Source organism: Mobula birostris, chromosome 11, assembly GCF_030028105.1.
Source record: "Mobula birostris isolate sMobBir1 chromosome 11, sMobBir1.hap1, whole genome shotgun sequence".
Taxonomy (NCBI): domain Eukaryota; kingdom Metazoa; phylum Chordata; class Chondrichthyes; order Myliobatiformes; family Myliobatidae; genus Mobula; species Mobula birostris.
The window spans coordinates 72,261,004-72,279,534 of NC_092380.1; the positions used below are offsets into that span (position 1 = coordinate 72,261,004).

Sequence of the window (18,531 nt, forward strand, 5' to 3'; positions counted from 1 at the left end):
TCGTGAGGTGTCCACCAAGTAAAACGCATGTGCTGAGAACCTGAAATAAAAGCACAACATACTCACCAGGTTATTAATGATTAGCAGGTTTCAAACGAGTGCTGAGCATGGGAAGGTGGGAGCAACTCTGCAGTTTGGTTGGGTGGACTAGGGTGCAATAATTGTTGACAAAAGTGGGGTGGGAGAATGCAACAAAGAAGTGAAGGAAAAGCCAAAAAATAAAATGAGTGTGGGTGGAGGGAGGAAGGGGTAAATAGCAGTAGAAATAATGGTATAGGAAAAAGGGACATGAATGGTAGAAAAGAAATAAAAGATGAATGCTATAATTAGTACCAGGCGTAACTGGGGACTGGGTTTCCAGCTCACTACCTTTCTGGCTTTTGGACATGTGTCCTGCGTCCAGAAGGTAAAAGCTTGCGTATTCATTGACATGGCCTCTGGTGTGGAGGATGAAGAAAATAAACTGAATATAAACCCAATATGTATTATTTAGGTACTTTTACTATATAACTTTTAAATATTCTAATGTTTATTTTTCTGTGGTGGTATAAGATAAATGTCCTGACTAATTCAACCTTCCCAAAATGGTGATTCAGGCCATCCAATCACTAGGGTCTGAAATAGGAAGAATTCTATTGAACTGAGGTCACAATGACACAAGATATTAATGCATTAAACAGGAACACTTTGCTCCCTCTGAGCAGCTAATCCTGTTAATAAGTATGGGCCTTTGGTGTCTCATAGGACACTCTTCTTCTTCTTCTTGCACCCTTAGCTCCCAGTGGAGCATTGGCCATTGATGATCTCCCATCTCCATCATCCAAAGTTGATGGTCTGGTTGGAGTTCATCAATGTTTCCGTAATCCACTTTTATCTACTGTACGGGGGATTGGCCTATAAAGCTTCACCAGAGCCCTGTTGGCCAGCCTTACCCATTTCCAATTCACATGATGGGGACGTAGGGTTGGACTTTGAGAGGGCTTATATGCCAGTGATCTTTGAATATTTTATGTGGTCAATAAACAATCTATGGCAAGTGGGATCTCCAACTCCCACCCTTCAGCATAACGAGCTTCAGGCATTGCCTTGCAAATTGCTTTCAAGTAGATTCTCACTTTCACCTCCTAATGGGTTACAAAACGTATATGTCCACAATTCAATAACCATTCCTGTTCATGAACTGTAAGGAAGATCAGAAGCTTTCCCTCACTGGTGGGCATTGTCATTCTTCCTTGTGCACTTCCTTGTTTTTGGCTTTCACTGTCCATTTAATCCAGAGTACAGGTGCTAGCATCTGGAATGTATATTCACTGGCTAAATGATGCTCTGTAACAAGCAAGAAAACAAATTTTTTAGCAGATTATATAGGAAAGAAACAGAATAAAACTCTTCTTTCATCCTCCCCCTTCTCCTCTGCCACTTCATCGGATTAACTTATTACAACGAGTGCTACTGAATTTCATATTTATTACAATTCTTGATCTGAGACAGAAACATGAGCTTTAATCAGAAAGTCAGAACAAGCTGAAACATCTCGTGTAAGGTCATTTTTATTTGAGCTTAATACTCTGATATTGGAGCATGTATATTGTGCTGTTATTTTCATGTCACGAATCCTCCCAGTTGGCATCTCAGGAAGAGATGATTTAAAGCCCCTTAAGAAAAAATTTAATTACTCTCCCGGCCAGTTTATTTGCATTGCAGGCTTGATGATGAGTGTCACACAGGGTAGCACTCTGACTGACTGCTGCAGATGCTGAGTCTCAAGTACTCTGAGTCAGATCTTTACAGTGTGTCTACTGGGACAAACAATAGCACCTGTTCCTCACAAGAAATCAGACCAGTTAGTCCATTCATGTATCTTTAATGAAGCTCTGGGGCAGATGGCTAAAAAAGAGAGGAAAAAAATTGCATCATACACCACTAACTGCTGCTGAGACAAAGGAGAAAGCGCTGTCTGTGTAACAATGTGCTATTTTTATGAGCAGCAAAGAGCCAGTGTAGAAGTGTTCCAATGGCATCTGTTACTCTTCTATCTTTCAGTTGGGCGTTGAAAGCATTTGTTCAAGCAATTAAAAATTTCTGGGCATGCCGCCGATTGCTGGGTTGAAGCACTTTATATAAAATGTACAGGAAAAAAGGGTATTAGGGGTGTAAGAAGTAGGGGAAGGAGGGGGCACGGAGAACTGGTCTTGTTTCCTCCATTAGAGAAAGACAGGGGAGGGTAAATTAGATCTGTCAAGAAAGACTTTAATTTGCTTGCTTTGGAGTGCTTGTAAGCTTACCTCAGCTAAAATCTAAAAGGAAGGAACCAAGAGAGAAAAAAAAACAGCAAGCAAAAGCTGGCTTATTTCATGCCCCAGTGATGTGGTGGTAATTGCAAGAAAACTCTCTTTTTATTGCATGCTGGTTTAATGGAGAAATTCATTCAAACCAAATTTGGTAAGGTGTTTAATTTTTTTGTCGCCCTTTATTAACCCCAACTCCCAGAGCTTTCCTGTTCGGAAAAGGTTCATTGACAAGTTAAAGCACCCTGCTAAACATTTTATTTTATTATTCCTCCCCCAGCACCGCCACAACAAACACCAGTACCTGAGGCTCCAGCATTACGGTTTATCTCATTCATGACTAACTGCATGATCATTGATGTTACAGCTCATTGCAGAATCGGCAACCCAGCTACAGATTGCCCTCCAAACTGCACGAGTTTTCGGAAGTTTTTTCTTTCGCTCAAGCTTATGCGGAACTTATTTGCATAACATTGAATGTAAGAGCTTCCATGATTCCAGTGCAATCAGATATGGAAGGAATTAGACATGTTTCAATGGAACTACGTGGCAATTCTGATGAGGGCATAAAACAAAACAGTAAAATAAAGCAGAGCATCAAATTGAATTAGCACCTTTAATTAACATTGAATTTTTATTCCATTTTCATTCGCATTTCAAGCTCTAGCGTTAAGACCAAACACGAATCAATTCTGTAATATAGGAATGGAAAAAAAATCACAAATCATAAGACAGTGTAAGCTGTTGTTAGTAATAGATTAGAGGGAAATTCCCCCTTTTTGAATATGGTAGAGGCTACATTTAACCAAAGATAAAAGCCATAAATTTTGACAAGCATAACAGGAAAATTCCGGACATCTTCTCAAAATATCAACTCTAATTAGTCGGTATTTGTTGTCAGTTCCAAGATAAACACCTCTTGCTTTGTAATTTTGAAATGAAAACCAGGAGAAACATTTAAACAGTTAAAAATTACATTGCCAGAAATGACTTTTCCTTATTACTTTTCAGTATGATTAGCACGTTCATACGTTACCCTGCTATTTTAGATGCAGTAGGAGTAGAGGAAGATGGCAAGTGGTGAACGAGTGTTAGGTCCAATTAGGGACAAATGATTAGCTTTGTGAAGTTGTTGTACATCTAAAGGAAGAACCAACAGATTCCTTCTTGACACCTCAGTGACACATTCGGTGAGAGGTTTTAACCTGAAATACTGATTGTTTCTTTCTCAACAGATGCTGTCCAACCTGGTGAGTATCTACAGCATTTATGTTATTATTTCAGATTTCCAGTATCTGCAGACTTTTGCTTTTCAAAACAGATGAGTGGTTCTGTGAAGTTGTATGGTGTTATTTGAAGAAAGGATCAGAAGATTCAGAGATGACCCATCTCAGTGTAACCCATTATGCATCACAGGTCTATCCACTGTCAAAATGGAATAACAGATTAACCTTAAGTTGTAATTTCATTCACACCCTCAACCACCTTTGCAGAAATATCATGAAAGTTTGCTCAACACACACAAAATTCTGGAGGAACTCCAGTTGACATTTTGGGCCAAGACCCTTCATCAGGACCAGGTGAAGGATCTCGGCTTAAAACGTCAACTATGCTATTTTCTATAAATGCAGCCTGGCCTGCTGAGTTCCTCCAGCATTTTGTGTGTGTTGCTTGAATTTCCAGCATCTGCAGATTTTCTCTTGTTTGTGGAAGTTTCTTCAACAGTGCTTTTCAAACTTGCAAACTCTGAATATAATTGGGCAAGGGAAATCTGGAGTTGAGAGTAGCAGAATTTACCATCATCCAAGCATCAGCACCATAGTGATTCAAGAAGATACCTCACCATCACTTTCTCAAGGGCAATTAAGAATGAATATTAAATTATGACTTTCCTACCAGAAGATAATTGATGTTTAAGTTATTATCCTTTTGTTTCTAAAAGTTTTCCCTTTGCGACTACACTCCATTTGAAAATCCACTGGTTGCTGAAATGGCACCTCAGGCATACAAAGCAGTATAGGAAGCATCAGTTAATATCATCTCCATCAGTGTGACCGTGAGTGGTGAGCATGAGGCTTGGGCCCAGTCATGTGCAATCCAGTTTGGTGTCAAGTCCACCTGCTGTGAGTAGTTCTGTATTAAATAACTGAAAAAGAGAACCACTTAATGGTTGCATTGATGGAACAAAGTCAGAGCCTTGGGTAAAGTATTAACGAGAAAGCTTTAAAAAGATGACTCCTTGTTTCCATCCACCTAAGCAAAATAACCCTTGCTTAATTTTAAGAGCCTTCTCAAATGCTTGCTAACTGGCACAATCAGTAGAAATACACAATGGTGCTTAACTCGATCTGGGAGGATGGCCAAGTTTAGTGGCTGGGACCCGCTTCCAGCACAATGTTTCTAAACCGGTGTAAAAGATCTCAGTGATAGCAGGAACTTGATTTTTGGTGGGTGTAATATAAGCTAGCAACTTCTCATCCTTTTGTTGTGCTTATTTGTCAGATATGGGGTGAGCTATTCTTGGAATAACAACACAGTCTCCATAGCCAGATCTGTTCAAAACAAGAAATGACAACTTTTCTTCATTAGAGATCACTCATTAAAATTTTTGAATCCCAAGCTTCAATGCCAAAGTTAAGGACTTGGGTCCAGAGAACAATTTCTGGTATTTGGAAGATTACACTTCCATTCCTTTTTAAAATCATAGGCTAAAAATTGATTCACATGAATGGAATTGGAATTGAAATTAGTTTATTATTGTTACCTGTAACAAAGTACAGTGAAAAGCTTGTCTTGCAAATAGTTCAAACAGGTCAATGCATTATACAGTGCATTGAGTCTGTAAAACGTAAAGTATTAACAGAACGCAGAATAAAGTGTAACAGGTACAGAGAAATTATTGGATGTTAGGAAACTCAATGTTCATCTCATGTTATCTCCCCTCCCTCTGTCCCCTTCTCTCTTTTCTATTCCTCATTCTGGTTCCCCTCTCACCTCTTCTCTTCATCTCCCTGTGGTGCCTCTCCTCCTTTCTTTTCTTTCATGGTCCACTATCCTTTTCTGTCAGCATCTCTCTTCTTTAGGCCTTTACCTTTTCCACCTGTTGCCTTCCAGCTTTTCACAACACCTCTTCTCCCCCAACCTATCCACCTTTCCACCTTCCCCTTCACCTAGTGTCACATATTACCTGCTAGTTTGTACTTCTTCCTCTCCACCTCCTTCTTAATCTGGCTTCTCATTCCCCCCCCCCCCCCCCCACCACTCCTTTTCAGATCAAGACACACAAAATGCTGGAGGAACACAGCAGCATCTATGGAGGAGAGTAAACAGTCAACATTCTGGGCTGAGACACTCCCTCAAAACCCTCCTTTTCAGTTCTGATGAAGGGTCTCTACCCGAAATGCTGCCTGTTTTCTTATTCCCCTCCATATATGCTGCCTGACTTGTATACTTGCTCCGGTGATTGTGTGCAAATTATATTATTTATTGCACAGTACACATTTCTACCCTTACCATCATAAGCTGGAGCAGAAAGTAATCATCATGAATCACTCTCAATAGAAATAAGAGCACATCACTTCAAAATAAAGTATATTTTCTATGTGGTATCGCTGGTGATATAAGGAGGAGGAGAAGAAGATGGCAGCGCGACACAGCACGCGTGGCCTCTCTGGTGATGATATCTGTTATCTGTCAAGTAGGATGCTGTGCACAATTCTGATTTGATGGAGGCAGACGTGAGAGCACGGAGGAACATCTGGTGAAACTTCTGAAATGCCTCTTTCGCTGCTGCCACTACTGTGTGATCCGGAATCTCGGGAGGGGAAGGTCCCGAATCCTTGGCTTTGCTTGTTGCTCGGTGGTCGGGGCGGGGTCGAAGCGTTCGGCAGAGATGGTGCTCGGTGCTTAGTGTCGGAGGGCTAGTCGGAGGCTCAAAGTTTTTGGACGGACTCAGAGTCGGACTGTGGTCAGGTGCTTCCAGGATGCTACATCGGCAAGCTTGCGGCACTGGAAGCTCATGGCAGGGAGAGTTTCTCCCTTCTACCGTCTGCGTGAAATGTTGGGGCTATCAGGACTTTGAGACTTTTTTTTTACCATGCCCATGGTCTGCTCTTATCAAATTATGGTATTGCTTTGCACTGTTGAAACTATATGTTATAATTATGTGATTTTTGTCAGTTTTAGTCTTCATCTGTCTTGTGTTTCTGTGATACCATACTGGAGGAACATTGTATCATTTTTTAATGCTTGTGTTTCTAAATGACAATAAACGAGGACTGAGTGTCCTCATAATCTAAAAAAAATATTTTGGACATATCCAGTGAGGTTATAATAGTTCTTTCAGCAGCATGTGATTGGGAATTTGGATGGAGCCGCTTTCTGAAAGGCTGTTCTTACAATGGTAAGGTGCCAGGCTCCTTTGGACTGTAGCTCTTTGGTCAGGACATCTATTGCAGGACAAAAGTCAAGACACTGGAAGAACCCGGAAAGTCAAGCAGCTTTCACCTCGCTGATAACGCTTGACCCACTGAGTTCATCCAGCAATCTGATTTTGGTTCCAGATTCTCGCATCTGCAGTCTCTTTTGTTTTGCACTTTGGAAACTGTTTCTCTCATCTCTGCAGCTTCAACCTCCTACATGACATTCATCTTAGGTATTATTATGCTATGTTGTTGCCACGATGATCGCATCTTTTAAGGACTGTTATCATTCTCTGAATCCTGCACAGCAAAATGTTTAGAGATGTACAAAAGTGGGTGATGTCCCACTGGGGTGATGCAAATCTTGTTCATATGCTTGTTTCTGAGTAGGTTTTTTCTTTCTGTAAGGGATCTGGTTGAGTGTTAACAATACAGGTACATAGAACCAGGTTTTAGCTGGCCAAGCAACACACACAAATTGCTGGAGGAACTCAGCAGGCCAGGCAGCATCTATGGAACAAAGTACAGTCGACATTTCGTGCCGAGATTTTCAGCAGGACTCTGCAAATCTTCTCTTGTTTGTGTTATCTGGCCAAAAATGGGTGCAATACTACTTCAAGACAAATGTGCCTGAATTTTCAAAATCTGTTATGTAGCATATAATGATACCCCTTCTGAAAACTCGCATAAGTAACAATATCATACTTCCTTTATATCCATTCTGTTTATAATAGAATTGACTTTGCAAAGGATGGCCTGTCCTTTGCAAATCTATATTGCCTGCTGGTCATGATTTTGTAAGCAATTTGAACGTGTCTGTACTTACAAAGAAAGCAATGAAGTAGACAATTTCTGTATTGTGTTTCGCCAATAGAGCTGTATATTGAATCTGATTACAAGTCGATCAGTATGCATGTACATACTCAGACTGTGAATGGATAGACATAATATCCTATGATGTGATGATGTGACATGTAATATGAATACAACAATAACTTAAAACCTTCCAAGCTCCTACACATTTCCTATTTTCCTTGACTTTGAAGACAAGCAATTGTTGTTTAAAAACAGATTATTTTGTTGCTGCCTCCCTTTGTTCAAAGTTCAAAGTTCATTTATTATCAAAGTATATATACACTATGCAACCTTGTGATTAGTCTCCTAACAGACAGATACAAAACAAGAAACACAAAAGAAGCCATTAAAAAAAAATGACCACCAAACGCCCAATGTGCAGAGAGAGAGAGGGAAAAAAAAAATCATGCCAACAATAAAAGTAAGCAAATAGCCTTTAGAACGAAAGTGAGTCCATAGACACCAAGTTGCGAGCAGGCCCATAGCCTCAGCCTCAGTTCATCACATAGCCAAGTCAAACAACATGGAGCCTGCAGACATGAGGCCCGGAGCAGCCGGAGCAGGCCCACAGCCTCAGCTTCAGTGCAACGGAGAGCGGGGTAAACCTTGTGGAGCAATGAGTGCACCCTCGCCTCCCGTTCCGACACCAGGAAAAAATGCAGCAGCAGGTAGTTCAGCATGACTCTTGCAATCTTCATTTGAGTATTTTGCAGCATATCAGATCAATCCAGACACCTGCTGAGCTTTGTGCAGTCAATAGCATGCTTGCTGATCATTGGTACACAGAGACATTTAAATTCACTAGCTGTAAGATGGGAATGAATCTTTAATGTGGTGAGCCATCCATAATCTCATGATTTCTCCAAATGATTATTTGGATGCTTATGCACCTTCTTGCCCCTCCCTGTACGTGCTCTTAAATGTTGTTTGAAGTAGATACATTATTTATTTTCTGGAAAATTGCAGTGATTTTAATCTTCCGCAAAGTGCCGACTTCTCCTTCCTTGTCAAGGTCATTGGAGTAGGACATTATGGTGACACAAAGGAGATAGTTGCTTTTGTTTTTATATGACAATCCAGTAATCATTTCTGTTGAAGTCAATGAAACCGAGCAAGTGATCAGTGTGAAGCTACCTGTCTTGTATGTGGCTATGTTTAATTTCACTCTTACAGGCTAACACCACCATGTATTAGGCTTACAGGCTAACACACCTTATAATAAAACATGGGGTGGACAGTTGCATTACCAGAGAAAGCAGGATCTCCCAGTGGCCACACATTTTAATTCCACATCCCATTCCCATTCTGATATGTCTATCCACGGCCTCCTCTACTGTAAAGATGAAGCCACACTCAGGTTGGAGGAACAACACCTTATATTCCGTCTGGGTAGCCTCCAACCTGATAGCATGAACATTGACTTCTCAAACTTCCGCTAATGTCCCACCTCCCCCTCGTACCCCATCCGTTATTTATTTATTTATATACACACACATTCTTTTTCTCTCTCTCCTTTTTCTTCCTCTGTCCCTCTCACTATACCCCTTGCCCATCCTCTGGGCTTTTCCCCCCTCCCCCTTTTCTTTCTCCCTAGGCCTCCTGTCCCATGATCCTCTCATATCCCTTTTGCCAATCAACTGTCCAGCTCTTGGCTCCATCCCTCCCCCTCCTGTCTTCTCCTATCATTTCGGATCTTCCCCTCTCCATCCCACTTTTAAATCTCTTACTGGCTGTTCTTTCAGTTAGTCCTGACAAAGGGTCTCGGCCCGAAACATCGACTGTACCTCTTCCTAGAGATGCTGCCTGGCCTGCTGTGTTCACCAGCAATTTTTATGTGTGTTGCTTGAAATTCCAGCATCTGCAGATTTCCTTGTGTTTGCATTACCATTTGTTGCTATGTACAAATAAGCTAAAGGAAAGAACCCTTTTCTGCTGGAAATTGTTATTCTCTTTAGTTTAGGTAGATTGGATAGCCATATAAAGGCAGTTAGTGACTCCTAAGGAAATGCTACTATTCTGTAAAATATGGGTTCAACATGTTGTCCATTATCTATAGAGGAACATGCGACAGTTTTACCAATGTATAGTTTGGTTTCTGCTTTGTGCAGCTTTTGTCAAATTTGTCCACACAGCTTAATAATTAAAGTGATGTTGACATAACAGTGATGGTCAACTATACAATAAATTTCAGGAGTGAAAGAATCTATAATCTCCAATCTTCAATCAAAAGCAGCTGTGGTTTGCATCATTGATGTGAGGGTCCTGGCTGGTACAAACCTCTTCAATGGAATGAATTAGAAGTTGGCGTACAACACACTAATTGTACTTACCAACCAGAATTGAATTTGTAGAAATTGATGTATTTAGTATGATGACATTAATCTAAAATTCCTTAAATATTCATCTATATTCTTCCGGGATGCAAGATGGTTTCTATATGAAAGCCTTTGTACCATATTGGAATCTTGAAGGTATTGGAAACATAGAAACATAGAAACCTACAGCACAATACAGGCCCTTCAGCCCATAAAGCTGTGCTGAACATGTCCTTACCGTAGAAATTACCTAGGGTTACCCAGAGTCCTCTATTTTTCTAAGCTCCATGTACCTATCCAGGAGTCTCTTAAAAGACCCTATCGTATCCGCCTCCACCAACGTCGCTGGCAGCCCATTCCACGCACTCACCACTCTCTGTGTAAAAAAACTTACCCCTGACATTTCCTCTGTACCTACTTCCAAGCACTCTCGTGCTAGCCATTTCAGCCCTGGTAAAAGCCTCTGACTATCCACACAATCAATGCCTCTCATTGGATGTGTCAAAATGGCATCTCCAAGTAGCTTAGAAGCAGATGACAAATCAACAGAAGAATACAGTGAGAAACCTGCTTTGAACCTCACCCTTAAGATCTCTGTTACCTTTTGGCTTCTACCAAATTTGGATAAATGTGCATGAATACCTTAGTTTGACTTTACTGCAATTGACAGAAAATCTGCAGTATGTGGTGTCATCTCATTTGTGTCATTTTTGTTTAAAAGTCCAAAGGAAGATGGGCTCTTCCTTTACCTTCTAGAAAAGAATCCAGGTAAACATCGCATGCTGTGAGTATCAGCAGTAAAGATCCGTGTTCCATTTCTCACCACCCACCTGCAAGAATGCTCTCCTCATATTAGGCATTTGTGAAAAGTTATGAGTAACCTTATACTTTTTGTATTATCTTAATCATATTGCTGGAAGTGAGTTGCTGAGGTATTGCACCTAGTGAGATCAGGCAACTGCATGCAAAGTGCATATTGAGATAATGCAAGCTAATGATTGCAAATGTCTTAACTTTAATCTTTCTTTGTACTGTCACCAGTCTCAATGATAGTTCAAAACTAGCAGAATCAAGCAGTAATAAACAGAACATCTGATATATCACCAATTCTTTGTAACTGTTTACTCTTTAGAAGGGGAGGTTGCAGAGGTTTAATTAATAGAAACTTGCAATTACATTATAGAGGAATTAAGAGCCCTTTCCAGGTATGAAGACTCTTTAATGATGGTACAGATGGTTGTGAAAACTGCTGATGTTATGCTTCCTTCTCATATGCATTCTGGCTTGAGTTCAGGAAAAGATCAGCATTTGAGTGATTTAATTGGATCAATGTTCATTGTTGAATTCATGCTGTATAGTCATTAATGTAACTTGGATGGCAACCAGTAGAGGTTAGTGTAACCACCTAACAAAGTGGGCTGGCACTGACTTTTGGTCTAACTTAGTAATTCCTGTGTACTTAGTTAAGATCTTATCTAGGCTATAATAAGATCCCTATGCAGCTGAATTCCAAAATCCTGTCTTGTGATACCTTATTCTGTCTCAGCACTAATCTAAACTAGTTTGATTGAATCATGTCATAACTGTTAACATTAAATACTGTATCAAAGTAGAGCAATGTTATTTCATGCAATATAATCCTATATGCAGACAAACGCAAATTGTTAAAAACACTTTCAATTTGAGGTGAATGCTAAGAAGGACTAAGAGAAAAGATCCTAGAACAACAGATGTAGTATAGGGCACTCACAGAATTGCCTTTCACCACCCACAGTGTTTGGCTTCTTCATATAATTACTCTTGGCAAAACGATGTAGAGGATGTGTCACGGCCAGAACTGTGATGGAGATGATAAACATCACCAGATAAATTATGAGTGGAGTTGTGGTCAGGCTTGCTGTGGAGATCTTTATCATGTCATCATGATGGGTCTGATATATTCTGTTCATAACATCTGTGGTATGTATTTAACTAATAATAATGCTATTAATAAGTATTTTTATAGCCAAAGGAAAATAGTTGAGGCTGACATTTAGTGCTTCTATGACATACCTCTGAAATATAAATGTTATTACCCTTGTATTCTACAGAAGAGGTGAAATTGGCAACCACACAGCAGTACAACAGAAGGAAGCACGAGTCCCTGTATTACAGAGGCATCACCTTCCAATCGATTTTGTTGTTTCTTTGCCATCCATATTCATAAATGCACTTTAAATTCTAGTATACATTCCTTTGCACGATGAAAATTTGAATATTTCAAAAGCAGGAACACATTGTCCATGGCTGATCTGGGAACTTGGAAGCAATCTATCCACCAAAGTTAGTGAGGGAGACATGAGGCAGGCCAGTAGCAATCATGTTACCAGTTCAATTACTGGATTGACATTAATGGGATATGTTGACAAGTATCTGATAACTTTAATGAATTTAAATAGATGCACATACTCCATGCCAAGTATTTGATGCAACATTGTACAGAGGCAAATTGACTTATGCTTTAACTTTTAGCGATATGCGATGAGCATCAGCATAAAGAAAACACATGGTAAAAGTTAAGGGCTCTATCTATGCACATTGAACAATTTCCAGGTACAGATGAATGGAGAAGCAACCCTGACACTGGAGTTCCCTTAATTCTGAACAGAGCAGTAATCTGACATATGTGAAATGCAATTACAATATATTCACTTCTGTACAGCCAACATGGTATACCAAAAGTTCAAAGTAAATATGTTATCAAAGTACGTGTAAGAATATTGCCATATACTAACTTGAGATTTATTTTCTTGCTGGCAATTACAGTAGAACAAAGAAATACAATGTAATCAATGAGAAACTACACCCAAAGACTGCCAAACAACCAATGTGAAAAAAGATAGAGAGTGCAAAAACAAAGAAGTGAATAGATAATGGCAAGAACGTGAGTTGCAGAGTCCTTGGAAGTGAGTCCATAGTCTGTGAAATTAGTTGAGATGTGAGGTTATTCATGCAGGTTCTGCAGCCTGATGCTGAAGGGTAATAGCTGTTACTGAACCTGGTGGTGTGGTGAGACCTAAGGCTCCTGTACCTCCTTCCTAATGAAGAAGAGAGCACAGCCTGGATAGTGAAGTCCCTTGATGATGGATATTGCTTTCTTGTGAGAGTGCTCCTTGTACTTGTGCTCAATGGTAGGTAGGGATGGCTTTGCCTGTGATAGACTGGGCTGTACCTACCACTGTTTGTTCTTAGACAGTTGTGTTTCCATACCAGGTCATTATGCAGCCACTCAGGATACCTTCCATTGTACATCTATAGAAGTTTATCAAAATTTTAGATGACATGTCGAATCTACACAACTGTCAAAGAAAACAGAGGCACTGTTGTCCCTTCTTTGTAATGGTACTTACCGTGCTGGTCCCAGGACAGATCATTTGATATGATAATGCCAAAAAACTTGCTGTTAACGCAAGTTGCTGACCTTCTCCAATTCCTTAAGGGGGACTGGCTTACAGACCTCCAGTGTTCTCTTGTAGTCAAAAATTAGCTTTTTAGTTCTGCTGATGTTGAGTGAGTGGATGTTGTTGTGGCACCTTCTAACCAGATTTTCATTCCCTCTCCTCTACGCTGATTCACCATTTTTGATTTGACCAACAGCGGTGTCATCAGCTAATTTAAATATAGTATTGGAGCTGTACTTAGCCTCACAGACATGGGTATAAAGCAAGTAGAGCGGGGGCTAAGCATGCAGCCTTATGAAATTCACACAGGATGTAAGAACAACATGATAAATTTTAATAATTTTGAAACCTGGCACTGATCTAAAGTCAAACAAGGGGAAATGCATAAACCCTAATATTTCAATTGGTGTGTTCATGCATGTGTGACATTAAATCATATATGCTAGTCTTGGAGTTGGAGGCGATATGAAACATTTAGTTAGGCACATGTGTATGAAGAAGATGGAGGGATATGAACATTGTGTAGGTAGGAGGGATTGGTTTTTGAGTTTTTAAAAATTTACTTTTTAGCTGATTCAGCACAACATTGTGGGCCAAAGGGCCTGTTTCTGTGCTGTACTGTTCTATGTTCTAAGTTCTGTGTTCTACCAGTTGAAAATCAGTCCATCTGACTGTGAGCTAAGTTTCTAAACTTGCCAGAAAGCGACAGCTTGTACAAGTTTATAATCCCCAATGAACATACAGTGTGCTAACAGGAAACTAGGATATTAAATGGTTTATGAAACATTGTGTATTCATTCTTCACACGGAGAGGTCCTGACCAATGAAAGTATGAGAAATTTTACCTCAAGAAATACTATACAAAACATTTTCAACAAGGACCTTGTACAAAAGGGAAAATAATGTAGCCAGAGGGGCTTTTGATATAATGATGTGAAATTGGTAGGGATTAACAGGTTAGGGGAGAGCATTCTGGCAGTCCATGGGCACATGTACACAATATTTGCTGTATAATGCTTGTCAAGATACATTTGTTCTGTGTGTGATCAGAACTCTTGTTGTCTTTAGCAGGTTCAGGGTCACATGCCTCCACTCATGATCCCAATTTTTCCACACGACCAACGAACACTGGCAGCGGCTGCTGCAGCCCAGCAGGGATTTCTGTTCCCCCCAGGAATAACATACAAACCAGGTAAGCTTGATAACAAGTAATTACATATTGCTGCAGAAGGCAAAATAGGTATTTTCAAAAACTTCAATGAGAAACTGCCAGAGTACATTTTTAAATTGTAATTGATACCAGCACATTTTGTTCAATATTTTGTTTCAGCTATTTATTGCTTACCCCGTGCCTCCTGGGGAGGCAAGTTAATCTGTAGGCTGTTTCCCTTGGATTCTGTGAGTTTTCACCCAATGTGCCCCATGCAGTGTGTGTGGTATCATTTTCTATGTGTGACTCTGTTCTAGCATGTGGTTCGTTCCTAAGTAATTGTTTTGCCAATAAGCCTGTTTTCAAATTTCAATCAATCTTATGCTAGAAGAAGTAAACTGGATGTAAACGCCAGTCACTGGTTCTCACGGATGTCAACCTGCACTTCAGATTTTCAGGTGACCACTTTAGGCCAGAATATGTCCAAAAGCCCCCTTCATCTAAAAGCACGTAAGGGTGTCACAAGAAGAGACTTGGAATTTCTAGACTTCTCATATATATTTCAATATGTAGTCTTGAAATGGAGTATTTGGCCAGACTTGATCTCTAATGACATCCTGTAAAAGATAGGGAAATAATAATAGTTCAGTCCTTAAGTAGAAAAAAATATAAGCAACACACATAAAAATTGCAGCAGGCCAGGCAGCATCTATGGGAAGAGGGACTGTCGACATCTCGGGCCGAGACCCTTCTGTTGCTTTCCTGTCTTAATTTTATTCCTCATAAGTAATCTTGTTTTCCTTTAGATGTGCTCAACACCCACATTTATCTCACTAACCAGTTCCACAATCCTCTGTCACTCTTCTATTTAATGGCCTTGATGGCTTGCCATCTCTTTCTCTGTAATAGATTCCAGTCCTTGCAAGAAATCTGTGTTATCATTGAAATGGCCTCCTATGCATCCTTCTCTCCCTTTGCCCTTCCTTTGACAGTCCCAGTCCTCCTATTTATGGCTCCTGTTCTACAACTCTCTTTCTAAACCACCCTACCTCTTCACAGTTCATTTCCTATAGGCCTCTTTAAATCCCCTTTTTTAAGCAAGGTTTTTAATGCCTTCAAAAACTGTAGGCACTATATAATGTCACTAAGTCAGAGAACACTTCAGCACAAAAGCAGGCCTTTTGACCCACCTAGTCCATCCGGAACTATTTTTCTGTCTCATCTCACCAACCTGCACTTGGTCCATTGCCCTCCATATCCCTTCTATCCATGTACCTGCCAAATTTCTCTTAAATGTTGAAATCGATCCCCCATCCACCATTTGTGTTAACAGCCTGTTCCATACTCTCACCACACTCTGAGTGAAGATATTCCCCTTGAACTTTTCACCTTTCAACCTTAACCCATGACCCCTAGTTGTAGTCTCACCCAACCTCAGTGGAAAAGGTCTGCTTGCACTTACCCTATTTTTACCATAAGACCATAAGACAAAGGAGCAGAAGTCGGCCATTCGGCCCATTGAGTCTGCTCCGCTATTTTATCATGAGCTGATCCATTCTCCAATTTAGTTCCACTCCCCCGCCTTCTCACCGTAACCTTTGATGCCCAGGCTACTCAGATACCTATCAATCTCTGCCTTAAGTACACCTCTCATAATTTTTTATACCTCTTTCAAGCTCCCTTCAATCTGTTATGTTCTGAGGAATAAAGTGCTGACCTATTCAACCTTTCCCTATAACTCAGGTCCTCCAGTTCTGGCAACATCCTTGTAAAATTGCTTTACACGCTTTCAACGTTATGTACATCTTTCCTGTAGGTAGGTGACCAAAACTGCACATAATACTTCAAATTAGGTTTGAGCAATGTCTTAGACAATTTCAACATAATATTCCATCTCCAGTACTGAATACATTGATTTATGAAGGCCAATGTGGCAAAAGCTTTCTTTACAACTCTATCAACTTGCAATGCCAATTTCTAGGAATTATAGATCTGTATTCCTAGATCCCTGTGTTCTACCGCACTCCCCAGTGCCCTCACGCTCATCATGTAAGACCTATCCTGGCTGGTCCTCCCAAAGAGCCTCTCGCTTGTCTGTGTTAAATTCTGTCTGCCATTTTTCAGCCCATTTTTCACAGTTCATCCAAATCCCACTGCAAGCTTTGATAGTCATCCTCTCTATCCACTATACCTCTAACTTTTGTGCCATCTGCAAATTTGTTGGTCCAGTTTACCACATTATCATCCAGATCATTGATACAGATGACAAACAAGAATGGACCCAGAATTGATCCCTGTGGCACATCACTAGTCACAGGCCTCCAGTCACAGAGGCAACCATCTACAACCACTCTCTGGCTTCTCTCACAAAGCCAATGTCTAATCTAATTTTCTACCTCATCTTGAATGCCAAACAACTGAACCTTCTTGACCAACCTCCCATGTGACACCTTGTCAGGGGCTTTGCTAATGTCCACGTAGACAACTTTCACTGCCTTCACTTCATCAACTTTCCTGGTAACTTCCTTGAAAAAGTCACTAAGAGTGATTAGACAGGACCTACCACGCACAAAGCCAAGTTGACTATCACTAATCAGACCTTGTCTATCCAAATATATATATATATATATCCAGTCCTATTATATATAACTATATATCCAGTCCCATTACTGATGTCAGGCTCACCGGCCTATAATTTCCTGGCTTATTCTTAGGTATTTCTTAAGCAACAGAACAACATTAGTTATCCTCGAATCCTCCAGTACCTCACCTGTGGTGAAGGATGTTTTAATTATCTCAGCTAGAGTCCCTGCAATCTCTGCATTTGCCTTCCACAGGTAACGTTGTGAGACCCTGGGGATTTATCCAGCCTAATTTGCCTCAAGACACCTAACACCTCCTCCTGTGTAATCTGTATAGGGTCTATGACCTCGCTGCTGCATTTCCTCACCTCTATAGACTCTACGCTCATCTCCCAAGTAAATATAGATGCAAAATAAGATCACCCCCATCTCTTTTGGTTCCAGATGTAGACTATAGCTCTGATCTTCCAGAGGACCAGTGTTAACTCTTGCTTTCCTTTTGTTCTTAATATACCTGGAGAAGCCCTCAGGATTCTCCTTCGCCTTGTCTGCTTAAACAACCTCATGCCTTCTTTTAGCCCTCTTCATTTCCTTTTTGTGTTGTCTTGCATTTCTTATACTCCTCAAGCACCTCATTTGTTCCTGCCTGCCTATATCTGCTATGCACCTTCTTCTTTTTCTTAAACAAGGCCTCAATATATCAAAAAAACAATTTATCTACACCTGTTCTTCTTGCCTTTTATTTTGAAAGGAACATGCAAACTTTGTACTCTCAAAATTTCAATTTTGAAGGCCTCTCATTTACCATGTACACCTTTGCCAGAAAACAACCTGTCTCAATCGACACTTGAAAGGCTAATTATACCTACTTAACTTAAACAAAATGTCCACTGATCTTTGGACATCAATCACCAATAGAGTACTTGTTAGAAACCCTTCAATATTCCGATTGATTTGATCTGAATCCAAAACCAATTGGAAATTGATGATGCGTGCTATTTCCTCATGAATTATAGATGTAATTACCTATTCCCATTATTAACTGAGTGAGATCGTGTTTTGAACTGAACTGGAGTTTAGTGAAGTAAAGATCAATCACCCACACACTCCTCCCACTAGTTTTCTTCCTCCGTATTCCCATCTGCCCTCCCCAACTCTCTCACTGGAATCCATACCCTCTTCTCCTATCAGATTCCACCTGCTTCTGGTGCTATTTCAATTATCCCCTCTTCCATCTCCCTATCAATCCCCAAACCTGCCAAGCTGGATCCACCTAACACTTGCTAGCTTTTGCTCCACCTCTTTGCTGCACTTCTTTTTCACTTTACAACACACACACAAAATGCTGAAGGAACTCAGCAGGTCAGGCAGCATCAATGGAAAAGAGTAAACAGTCAACATTTTGGGCCAAGATCCTTAATCCTGAGGAAGGATCTCAGCCTGAAACATTGACTGTTTACCCTTTTCCATAGATGCTGCC

At 40.3% G+C, this 18,531-nt stretch overlaps 1 protein-coding gene across 22 annotated transcripts in view; it reads left to right on the plus strand.

Annotated features, from left to right (window-relative positions):
- sox6 (SRY-box transcription factor 6) overlaps positions 1 to 18,531 on the plus strand; it is a 618,625-nt gene that overhangs the window by 475,246 nt on the left and 124,848 nt on the right. For 19 of the 22 annotated variants that reach the window (XR_011887772.1, XM_072272504.1, XM_072272513.1 and 16 more), the window contains one exon: positions 14,388 to 14,511. Coding sequence is in view for 21 of the 22 variants with exons in the window: in XM_072272504.1 (XP_072128605.1) it covers positions 14,388 to 14,511 (124 nt within the window). In the remaining variant the exon portion in view is untranslated. The remainder of the gene's footprint in view (positions 1 to 14,387; positions 14,512 to 18,531) is intronic. The other 3 variants (XM_072272507.1, XM_072272522.1, XM_072272524.1) reach the window with 1 other exon arrangement.